The sequence below is a fragment of the Lipotes vexillifer genome, unplaced genomic scaffold (genome assembly GCF_000442215.2).
Source record: "Lipotes vexillifer unplaced genomic scaffold, Lipotes_vexillifer_v1.1 scaffold1266, whole genome shotgun sequence".
NCBI lineage: Eukaryota > Metazoa > Chordata > Mammalia > Artiodactyla > Lipotidae > Lipotes > Lipotes vexillifer.
In genome coordinates this window covers 113,823-125,923 of record NW_006778690.1, presented here as the reverse complement: position 1 = coordinate 125,923, position 12,101 = coordinate 113,823, and the positions used below count along the sequence as shown (strand labels likewise).

The window sequence follows — 12,101 nt, the reverse complement described above, 5'->3', positions numbered from 1 at the left end:
TCCTGCTGTCACCACAACATGGCCAGAGATGACCTGGCCAGTGAGGTCTAACAGCTACATTCCAGTACTGACCCGTAGAGCATTTGGCATTCATCAAAGCCATAAAATATCTCCCAAGGTACTACATGTCCCATTTATTGGCTTATTTGCCTCAAAATTTCATTTCTAGTTTTAAAACACAAGTGGGGACTTCCCTGGTGGCGCAGCGGTTAAGAATCTGTCTGCCAGTGCAGGGGACACGGGTTTGAGCCCTGGTCTGGGAGGATCCCACATGCTGTGGAGCAACTAAACCCATGCGCCACAACTACTGATCCTGCACTCTGGAGCCCACGAGCCTCAACTACCGAGCCTGTGTGCCACAACTACTGAAGCCCACGTGTCTAGAGACCGTGCTCCACGACGAGAGACGCCACTGCAATGAGAAGACTGCACACTGCAGCAAGGAGTAGCCCCCACTCGCTGCAACTAAAGAAAGCCCATGCGCAGCAACGAAGACCCAGTGCAGCCAAAAATAAATAAATAAGATAAATTTTTAAAAAGTTAAAAATAAAATAAAACACAACTTGTTGGGACTTGCCTGGTGGCACAATGGTTAAGACTCTGTGCTCCCAATGCAGGGGGCCCAGGTTCGATCCCTCATCTGGGAACTAGATCCCACACGCAGGCCACAACTAAGAGCCCACATGCCACAAATAGTTGAGGCCGGCAAGCCGCAACTAAGGAGTCCACGTGCTGTAACTAAAACCCAATGCAACCAAATTAATAAATATTTTTAAAAAATAAAAACACAACTTGTTTGTTCCCAATTACAGCTGGACTTGGTGTCCACTTAAGTGCCCTGTCAGCAGGCAAATGATGGTGCCTTCAATCATAGTCTCAGAAAAGTGGGATCTTCCCTACCAGATCAGAGTTTCTTTTGAAAACTACTATCTGCCACAAAAATGACACACTTATAACTTACAGAGTTTTTTCAAAATGGGCTAATAAACATATATGTTGCAGATTTTAAGGCATGAGTCAGTCATCTTCTCTCCGATAGAGAACTATGTGGATCAGAGCTTAAAAACCAAAACTTGACTGCCATATGTTCTGGAGTCAAAGAACACAGGTGCAGCTTTTCAAGGCGAGTAGTGGTGGACAGATGTGAAAGCAATAAAAACTAAGTCATCATTCTCGTACTGAGGATGGAACATTGCCGCTGAGAAGAGTTGCATCATCGTTGTCATTTGTAGGCATTTATCAGTCATCTGGCTGACGTGGCCCTGTGGTCAGTGCTCTACCAAAGCAATGCAGACTTGTGGTCAGGCTCTGGTCCTGCATCCTCATCCTGTTCTCACACACACCACCCAAGGCTCTGCAAGATTTTCAGCTGCTACACTGTAGAGAAGACACCAGTTGTCTAGATTTCCTTGTTAATGGGGATAGCCATTCACTCCTTCCATACACTTAACACAATAGTGACAGAGACACAAAAATTTCTTCCATTTATAAAGTTTCAGTTTCAACATGCAGATAAAGCTATGGGTCAAAAGCAAAACACATCAACTCTTTTCCCCATCAACAGATGGCATTAGTGTTACTTAGTCTTAGGTTTGCTGAATTTGAGCTTATTGATTAAGTGTTGAATGGATATGAATACCATCGTGTCCTATAAGTATAACATGTGAAACATCATTCTGGTATCAAAGTAGAGAATTTTAAAGATCAAAATGGAGAGAAAATGAATACTGCTTATATGGTGTCACTTTAGACTTATCCATAAGATAGTCAATCGACAAATATTTGAGCATTCACTGTACATTAGGCACTGTGGTAGATGCTTGGGTTCATTCACTGAACAAGACAGAGAAGGACCCTTAGCCTCGTGAAGTTTACATTCTAGCAGAGGTATACACACAGAGAGCAAACAGTAATCATCACAAGTAAATTATGTAACATGTTAGAAGGTATGGGGACTTCCTTGGTGGTTCAGTGGTTAAGAATCCGCCTTCCAATGCAGGGGATGCGGGTTCGATCCCTGGTCGGGGAACTAAGATCCCACATGCCTCGGGGCAACGAAGCCCATGTGCTGCAACTACTGAGCCCATGCACTCTGGAGCCCACACACCACAACTAGAAAGAAGCCCTCAAGGTGCAACAAAGAGCCCACTAACTGCAAAGAAAGATCCCACATGCCACAACGAAGACCCAACGCAGCCAAATAAATAAATAAATATATTCAAAAGGAAAAAAAAAAGAAGGTATGAAGCACTATGGAAAAAGAAATAGCAGTGTGAGGGGGTTTGGAGTATGTGGAGGGGAGAGGGAAGAAGGGGATTTTAACCAGGTGGTCAGGGTGAGCCTCACTAAGAGCTGAATGGCAAAGAGAGCAGAGTGGCGAGAGCAGAGTGAATGACGGGGACCGGGCCTGATGAGATCAGGATAGGAGGGGACAGACCATGGAGGACCTTGTAGGCCACTATAAGGACATTAGTTTTTACTCTCAGAGCAATGGGGAGCCACCCAAAGATTTTGAGCAGAGTGACTTGTGTGTTGAAAGAACACCTGTGGCTTCTGTGTAGAGAACAGACTACAGGGGGCAGGGAAGGATACATTTTGAAAGGAGAACTGCCAGGATTTCTGGCCTGGATCAGGAGTGTGGTATGAAAGAAACAGGAGCCAAGGATGACTCCAAGGTTTGGGAACTGATGGAACTGCCATCTCCTGAGATAAGGATGGCTGAGGGCAGAGCAGGTTTTGGGGATGGGGGTAAAATCAGGACTTCAGGGCTGGACATGTTAAATCTGAAACATCTAACAATCATCCAAGTGGAGACATCAAGTAAGCAGATGGCTATAAAAGTCTGGTGAAGAATTCAAAAGAGGCCTGAGCTAAATATAAATTTTGAGCCACTGGCATATATATGATGTCTGAACACAGGAAATCAGATGAAACCATCATTTGGAATGAGTAGAGAAAAAGATCAAGGTGTAAGCCCTAGGACTGATATTCAGGGTCAGGGTGAAAAATAAGGAACCAGAAAAGAAACTAAGGAGTGATAGAGAGGTAGGAGGAAAAGAGCACGTTATGTTTCTGGAAGCTAATGAAGAAAAACTGGATAAGGAGGAGCCATAAAAACTTCAATCCTGGGCTTCCCTGGTGGCACAGTGGTTGAGAGTCCACCTGCCGGTGCAGGGGACACGGGTTCATGCCCCGGTCCAGGAAGATCCCACATGCCGCGGAGCGGCTGGGCCCGTAAGCCATAGCCGCTGAGCCTGCGTGTCCGGAGCCTGTGCTCTGCAACGGGAGAGGCCACAACAGTGAGAGGCCCGCGTACTGCAAAAACAAAAAAAAACACTTCAATCCTGGGCTTCCCTGGTGGCGCAGTGGTTAAGAATCCGCCTGCCAATGCAGGAGACACAGGTTCGAGCCCTGGTCCGGGAAGATCCCACATGCCGCAGAGCAACTAAGCCCTGCAACGTAACTACTGAGCCTGTGCTCTAGAGCCCGCAAGCCACAACTACTGAAAGCCCGCACGCCTAGAGCCCGTGCTCCGCAGTAAGAGCAGCCACCGCAGTGAGAAGCCCGCACACCGCAACGAAGAGTAGCCCCCGCTAGCTGCAACTAGAGAAAGCCCATGCACAGCAACGGAGACCCAACGCAGCCAAAAATAAAATAAATGAATGAATAAACAGATAAATTTATTTAAAAAAAAAACTTCAATCCAAGCAACCGACAAGGGATTATCTCCAAGATATATAAACAGCTCATGCAGCTCAATATCAAAAAAACAAACAACCCAATCAAAAAATGAGAAGATCTAAATAGTCATTTCTCCAAAGAAGACATACAGATGGCCAAGAGGCACATGAAAAGCTGCTCAACATCATTAAATACTAGAGAAATGCAAATCAAAACTACAATGAGGTATCACCCCACACCAGTCAGAATGGCCATCACCATTATGGCCAGCATCACATTAAACGCTGGAGGGGGTGTGGAGAAAGGGGAACCCTCCTACACTGTTGGTGGGACTGTAACTGGTACAGCCACTACAGAGAACAGTATGCAGGTTCCTTAAAAAACTAAAAACAGAGCTACCATATGATCTAGCAATCCCACTCTTATGCATATATCTGAAGAAAATCATAATTGAAAAGATACGTGTACCCTCAATGTTCACTGCAGCACTATTTACAATAGCCAGGACATGGAAGCAATCTAAATGTCCATCAACAGAGAAATGGATAAAGAAGATATGGTACATATATACTATGGAATATCACTCAGCCATAAAAAAGAATAAAACAATGCCATTTGCAGCAACATGGATGGACCTAGAGATTGTCATACTGAGTGAAGTTAAGTCAGACACAGAAAGACAAATATCATATGATATCGCTTATATGAGGATTTTTTTAAATGGTACAAATGAACCTATTTACAAAACAGAAATAGGGTCACAGATGTAGAAAACAAACCTATGGCTACCAAAGGAGAAAGGTGCAGGGGAAGGATAAATTAGGAGGTTGGGATTAACAGATATACACTGCTATATATAAAATAGATAATCAACAAGGACCTTCTGTATAGCACAGGGAACTCTACTCAATACTCTGTAATGACCTATATGGGAAAAGAATCTGAAAAAGAGTAGATTAAAAAAAAAAGATATATGTATTATAATGTCTAACTGATTCACTTTGCTGTATAGCAGAAACTAACACAACATTGTAAATCAGCTATATTCCAATTAAAAAAAAAACTTAATCCAGAAAACCAAAACAAAACAATTCTCAAGCAAAATGGGCAATTCACAACAACTAAAGCAGCTGTTACTGGGAATGGTTATTTAGAAAGTTATGTCTCACCTAAATTGATCTATAAGATTTGTACACTTACTCTATTTCTTTAATTTTGTATCTGAGATGATGGATGTTTACTAAACTTGTTGTGATAATCATTTCATGATGTATATAAGTCAAATCATTATGCTATACACCTTAAACTTATACAGTGCTGTGTGTCAACTATATCTCAATAACAGTAGAAGAAAAAAAAGATCCATACCCTTACAATAGAGATTAAAAGTGGGTAGGCCTAAAAGAGATCACTGACCCCTTCCATGAAGCAATATGATTCTTCATGTTTAAAAGTCAACTACTAAAAGAAAACTTCCAACCTTGCTCGGAGAAAAAGAATGCCACAAAGCATACATATTTTCTCTCAAATCATCATGTATAATGTAATAAATAAGTAAAGATCTTAGGATTTTTAACATAACCATGAGAGCACTTCACTGTATTTCAGAATCTTCAAAGGAGGCCTAGATAGATAAATTAGTTCCCTAGCTAATTAAGGATTCAGTTTCAACAACAAGTCTCAGGCTTAAGGACCAACTCCAATCCTATGAAGCTTGTACAAACCACTTTTCCAAAGGGACACTATCTTTCTCCTTTGACTCTTCCACAGCCCCACTAAAACCAGCAATTCACAATCACATTGTCTGAAATTTAAATAACTCTCATTTTTATACCAGAACTGAATAGATGCTTTACAGACATTTTCTCTCATCCTACAACAACTCTGCAAAATTGGGTCTATCCCTATTTTATAGATGTAGAAACTGATGCTTAGAGTGTGTTACCCAAGGTTACACAACTAGGAGGGGACAAAACCAGCATTTAAACCCAGATCTGTTTTACTTCAGAGCCTTTACTTTTACCCACTATGCAGTACTACCTCTTGCATGAAAGTATTACACTAATAATTACCAGCTGCTGTGTCTTGCAACCCTGGGCAAGTTTCTAAACTTCTCAGTGCCTCATTCTTCTCATCCATGAAATGAGGATAATACATTACAGGTACTGCACTGTGGTGAAGATTATATAAGATAATGTATGTAAAAGCCCTTTATAAACTATAATTGTTTATATTATTTCATGTACTAGATTTTATGCTCCTTCAGAACAGGTTCTTATGCCTTACATGCATATTCCCTTCAACATCCAGTAAAGGGTTTAACATGAATTGAACATCTACTAGTCTTTGGAAAAATTTGAGACACCTTTTCCCCCTCTAAGGAGGAAAGTAAGTGGTGTCCCATTGCATGAAGCCTGGGATTAAGTATCCGTAATCCAAACCTTAAATTACAACATAGTGACAAACTCAGTGTACCCATCAAACATGAGATTTAAACAGCCTCCATGACATTTAACTGTCTGGTGTTTCCTTTCCAACGTGGCTTTAGTGCCATAACAGTTCAAAAGGGGGAAAATCCCAAATGAAAAATATCAACACATTTTGTAAGAAAACGTGCCCGGAAGGAGGGAGAGCAGAATAAGGCCTGATTTGTTATCCGAGTTAACAGAGACCTCATTGTTTTGTGTACTATCTGAATTACAGCCTCCTGATGACAGTAGTAACTATAACACCGTCTAACTCATTACTCACTGTGAAATTTCATTTACTTTAAGAAGACCAATAACATATTTATTAAATTTCCTTAGGCATACTCACACCCCCCTCAATAAGATGGACATATCTAGTAGTATATCCAGGGACGGGAGCCAATATGTGCTAGATTTGCTACCAAGTAAGCACAGAGGAAGGGAACCAGCCCCTGCTTTGCTGATATGTGATTCTTGGGAAGCCACTTAACATCTCTGTTAATGATGGATCTGTTTTCCGCTCTGTAAAACATGAGCTAATATTATTTTGCCTACCTCACAAGTTTACTGTGAAGGTCAAATGAAATAATAATATATGTGAAATTAATTTACAAATTATATTACCAGAAATAGCTAGATAATCACCTACCACTTGTCCTTTAGTAAATGTCACATACTAGCAAAGCTGACGTACAGATTTCTCTGAGTGTGTTCACCTTATAGTAACAAAGAGAATTTTTTAAAAAATCTACTCGGGGGACTTCCTTGGTGGTCCCAGTGGTTAAGACTCCGCACTTCCACTGCAGGGGGCGCAGATTCGATCCCTGGTCTGGGAACTAAGATCCCACATGCTGTGCAGCGTGGCCAAAAAATTAAATTAAATTTAAAAAATGAAAAGAACTATAAAATAAGAAAATAAAAGTCTACTCGGGAATTCCCTGGGGGTCCAGTGGTTAGGACTCCAGGCTTTCACTGCCAAGGGCCTGCGTTCAATCCCTGGTTGGGAAGCTAAGATCCCGCAAGCCTCAGGGCATGGCCAAAAAAAAAAAACAAAAAAACACACAGCAGGTATTTAAAGAAATAAATAAATAAATAATCTACTCGTCTCTGAGAAGGACACAACAAACACTTTCTTATCTACAGAGCTATGGAAGAGGTAACTGGTAAAGCTGATTTTTCCACAATGGATCTATATATTTTTTTAAAAAATATCTTCAAATGGTTCAGCTATGCCTTCCTAAAAGTGTGAAAATGGATTATCAGATCAAGATGTAGCCAGAGACTTCATATGTGACAAGCATCACATACTAGGTCATTTTACCTAGTACCTCAGTCTCTGCAAAATGCCATGTGGCTCAGAGTACTAAAAACTAGTCCTCTCCTTGTCTCCCCACTCGTCATCCCAGCTGCTTCCTCAATACCTCTGGCAAAAAGAAAATAAGGAGAATTGAGAATTCAAAATTATCTTAGATACAGGACATGCCTACCACCCCTCTTTGGGTTTCCTTGACCTAATTCCTTTCTGAACTAAGCACAGGAACCCACAAAAGACTGATGACGTAGTTTACTAGCTGACCCCTTGACCCCAGTAATTCTCTGAACTATACTGCCAACTTGCACCAGAACTTTAACTAAAGAAAAATTGCACAGATGTCCAAAAGTAGACTGAAAGCTAGAAAGGCTTCAGGTCACACACAACGGTACACACACAAAAGAAAAACTTATCCCACTACTATTTTTGTTGATCATTTATCAACTATGTTGAACTGTATACACATTTTCAGTCATAACAGTAAGAAAAAAGGAAGAAACATAATAATAAGCACTTTTTTTTTTTTTTTTTTTTTTTTTTTTTTTTTTGCAGTCCGTGGGCCTCTCCCTGCTGCGGCCTCTCCCGTTGCCTGAGCACAGGCTCCGGACGCGCAGGCTCAGCGGCCCTGGCCCCCGGGCCCAGCCGCTCTGTGGCATGTGGGATCTTCCCAGACCGGGGCACGAACCTGTGTCCCCTGCATCAGCAGGCGGACGCTCCACCACTGCGCCACCCGGGAAGCCCAATAATAAGCACTTTTTTTTTTTTTTTGCAGTCCGTGGGCCTCTCCCTGCTGCGGCCTCTCCCGTTGCCTGAGCACAGGCTCCGGACGCGCAGGCTCAGCGGCCCTGGCCCCCGGGCCCAGCCGCTCTGTGGCATGTGGGATCTTCCCAGACCGGGGCACGAACCTGTGTCCCCTGCATCAGCAGGCGGACGCTCCACCACTGCGCCACCCGGGAAGCCCAATAATAAGCACTTTTTTTTTTTTTTTGCAGTCCGTGGGCCTCTCCCTGCTGCGGCCTCTCCCGTTGCCTGAGCACAGGCTCCGGACGCGCAGGCTCAGCGGCCCTGGCCCCCGGGCCCAGCCGCTCTGTGGCATGTGGGATCTTCCCAGACCGGGGCACGAACCTGTGTCCCCTGCATCAGCAGGCGGACTCTCAACCACTGCGCCACCAGGGAAGCCCAATAATAAGCACTTTTGAGGAAATTCTGCCAGGGGCAAATACTTTAGACACTGCTTACTCTTATTTCATTATAAAGAGGCCAAAATTTGCCTTTGCAATATAAACAAACAATAGAAAGTGCTTGAGGCTGCTCTCGCCTTCTGAGATGGCCCACACTCTGTGGAATGTGTTTCTCTCTAAATAAATCCATTTCTTACCTATCAAACAAAAATAATAATAATGATGATAATAAAGTGCTTGAGCACTTGAAATCCTATTTTCCTATGAAACCCTTGCTCTCTCCCATCATTTGGAACTTGCTAACATTTCTCAAATAATCCTCGGAGTAGAATTTCCATTTTCTCAGAAGTGTCCCACAAGTAGACAAAATGTTTCTTTGTGTCAAGGCCATTGGCTTTTACTATTTACTTAATTTTTGTACCCTTCTGTTGAAAAATAATTTATTGATGTTGACAAAATCATTGCACCATCTTTGTTCCTGATTATGATTTGTAAGCCACTTGAAGGAAAAGTGACCTATCAAATTTCTTGTACTGATGACATTTGTTCCAACATTTTAGTCTTTTTTTTTTTTTAAAGAACTTGTTTTTGTTTGTGTAGGTTTGGTGATTTCTAAAAATACCAAGGCACACCATGAAACATATTATCCGTTTAATGATCTGATGATGTGATGATCTCATCTTAGGAGACCTTGAACTTCAAGAGTCCCTGAATCACAAACAAGATAATATTTAAGGCCAACTTCAACCTGATCTCTATTGCTCTTCTAAGAAGTTTTTTGTGTATGAAATAATAATATCCATTACCAGCAAAGCCAGAGAAGCATACTTACCAAGTGAACATAAGGCACAAAGTATCCAAAAAGTGCAAGTGGTATTCCAACTGCCCACACTGCATATGCTGTCACCTTGAAGATGGCAAAATTGAAAATTTTTTTTGGAGGACTGAACTTTCTCCTGGAAAAGAGGGAGAATCTGTTGCCTCCTTTGGTTCCACTGTCTTTATCTTTGGCACTGGAAGCAAGAGGTCGGTAAGTAAAGCCAGCCAGAAAGAGAACAAACATGAAAATGCAGAGGACCCTCAGGGTATAAAAGAGGCCCACGCTGTCAGTCAGTACCCTTAAAAGGAAAGGCAGCAAAATTGTGAAGATACTGCTGCCAGCGGTGACAATGCCATTCACCAGTCCAAGGCGCTTCTTGAAATAGTGTCCCAAAATGACCAATGAAGGCTGGTAGGCAAAGGAGCAGCCACAGGCAAATATGATTCCATAGGTCAGGTACAGAGGCTCGATGGAGCTGTGTAAAGACGAAAAAGATGGAAAGCAGCTTTCATTATTTATATCATGTGCTTGGTAGAATAAAACCTTATTTTAAAACTGGGTTTCAGTTAATCAAAATATTTTCTACAAATAAAAATTAACCAAAAACAGAGGTGAAAAACTTAATAAGAATACACGCTGAAATATTTTAATTTAATGTGAACGGATAATAAAAAATGCCTTGAGTATGTGAAAAAATGACCGTTAAGGTCATCAGTGATTTGATTCCTCCTTCTCTTTCTATGGATTTCAGGCAAACCATGCAACACTGGGTAAAAACTGTTGTGTTCTCCGCAACTTAGAAATAAAGGACAGTGCCAGGAAGGGCCTCAGTAAAACTGACAATGATTAAAACAAAAAATAAAAAATAAAACTAGTCTTGATAAAAGTTTTTAAAAAGTATAATTTAACTATGAAAGCTCACTTTTTTAATGGAGTTTTCCCAGGCACTTACTAAGCAATCTACTCAAAGAAAAGGCTGCATCTGATATTTTCTCCACAAGGTTACGTCACAAACGTTTGCACAGGGGAGCAGTTCTGTTGCATTTTGCTGGCCTAAGGGCTGCGGACCAACCTTCGCCCTGTACTGCACTGTTCTTGGTATTGTGCAAGATAAGGAGAAATCATATTCTGATTGCAGGAATACTAAATGAAGTGTGTTCACTAGTGATCCCAGTTTGTAAGCTTTAGGGCCGTGTATGTCTCAAAAAAATAATAAAGGATTAAGAATTCTTTATTTTAACCAAATAACATAACTATACACTTCTTATGAAAGTAAATGAACACAGGGAATTCCCTGGCGGCCCAGTGGTTACGACTCCTTATTTTCACTGCCAAGAGAGCCTGAGTTCGATCTCTGGTCAGGGAGCTAAGATCCCACAAGCCTCACGGTGGGGCAAAAAAAAAAAAGAAAAAGAAAAAGAGAGGGCTGAAGCAAGAGGAGGCTGCAGATGGAAGGAAGTAAAAAACCAAAACAAAACAGTAAAGGAACATACAGCATCACATTCTTTGAAACAATTAAGGTAAGGAGTGAAAGAAAACTAAAGTTTTTTTTCTTTTGAAAAGTTCAATTCAAAAGGCTGTTTATCAGTAGTAAAGGCAAGCTATTTAATAGAAACTAAGATAGATAAAGTTGGTTAATAATTAAATTTTGGACAATAATTCTAGCCTAGCAATATGCTGAGGTAATCACAAGGAATTCTAGAATCTGATAAAATTAAGGCAGGTTATCAATCCTCTCTCCCTGAGATGTCCTTTCCCCCTCTATTAATCCACAGTTAGAACCATCTTCAAATCAGGCTCAAGAGCCACTCCCAGACTCCCCCAGATTAACCCTACCTCACTCTGATCACCCTTTACTGAAACTCCACTCTTTATTCAATAAACATATATTTAACAGCTACTATGTTCCAGATACTTGGTGAAAAAAATATTTAAAATGTGGTTATGCCCTACTTCTAGTCTGCTCAGTGAAACAAGACATCTACCCCAGATAATAAGAATACAGAACAAAATATAAATAATACTTCACTCATTCTGCATCAGTTTTTCCACATAAGCAGTTTTCCAGGTAACTACAACTTACTTCTTAAGGTGCTAATTTATTTTTATTTAACAATTTTAAAGGAAAATTCTAAATCTAAATACATTTCTCTGCCTTCTTCAAAGTGTATATTAAAAATAGTATTGACAGCAAAGTATCATCATGAACGCCAATATCTACACAATTATACCACATTATTATAAAGATGTCAGTTGGAAAACCAGAGAGCCACTGACATAAATCACAAACATTCTTTTGCACAACATTTAAACAGAGAGTGCTGGGTAAGATTAACTTTGTATCTCTCCCACAGAGTAAAGTACATAAGCTTTGTGATGGCATTTTCACTGCTGCTGGAACCTTTTTTACTTCTAAATTTTCACCTGAGTAACAGGTGGTTCAAACTGTTGAAGTATGACAACTGAATAAATACAGTGTAAATCAGTAAGATATCAAGTATGTGTGGAAAAAGGATTCAAAGAAGAGACACTGATGCAACCTGGGGGTGCTAGAGAAGGCTTTCCTAAAAAGGCAGAACTTGGGGCCTCCCTGGTGGCGCAGTGGTTGAGAGTCCGCCTGCCGATGCAGGGGATACGGG

The 12,101-nt window shown here is 41.1% G+C and overlaps 1 protein-coding gene across 1 annotated transcript in view; it reads right to left on the bottom strand.

Annotated features, from left to right (window-relative positions):
• Positions 1 to 12,101, bottom strand: part of SLC16A10 (solute carrier family 16 member 10) — a 127,957-nt gene that overhangs the window by 29,402 nt on the left and 86,454 nt on the right. Inside the window, exon 3 of the mRNA XM_007451746.1 lies at positions 9,475 to 9,937. Coding sequence (XP_007451808.1) covers positions 9,475 to 9,937 — 463 coding nt within the window. The remainder of the gene's footprint in view (positions 1 to 9,474; positions 9,938 to 12,101) is intronic.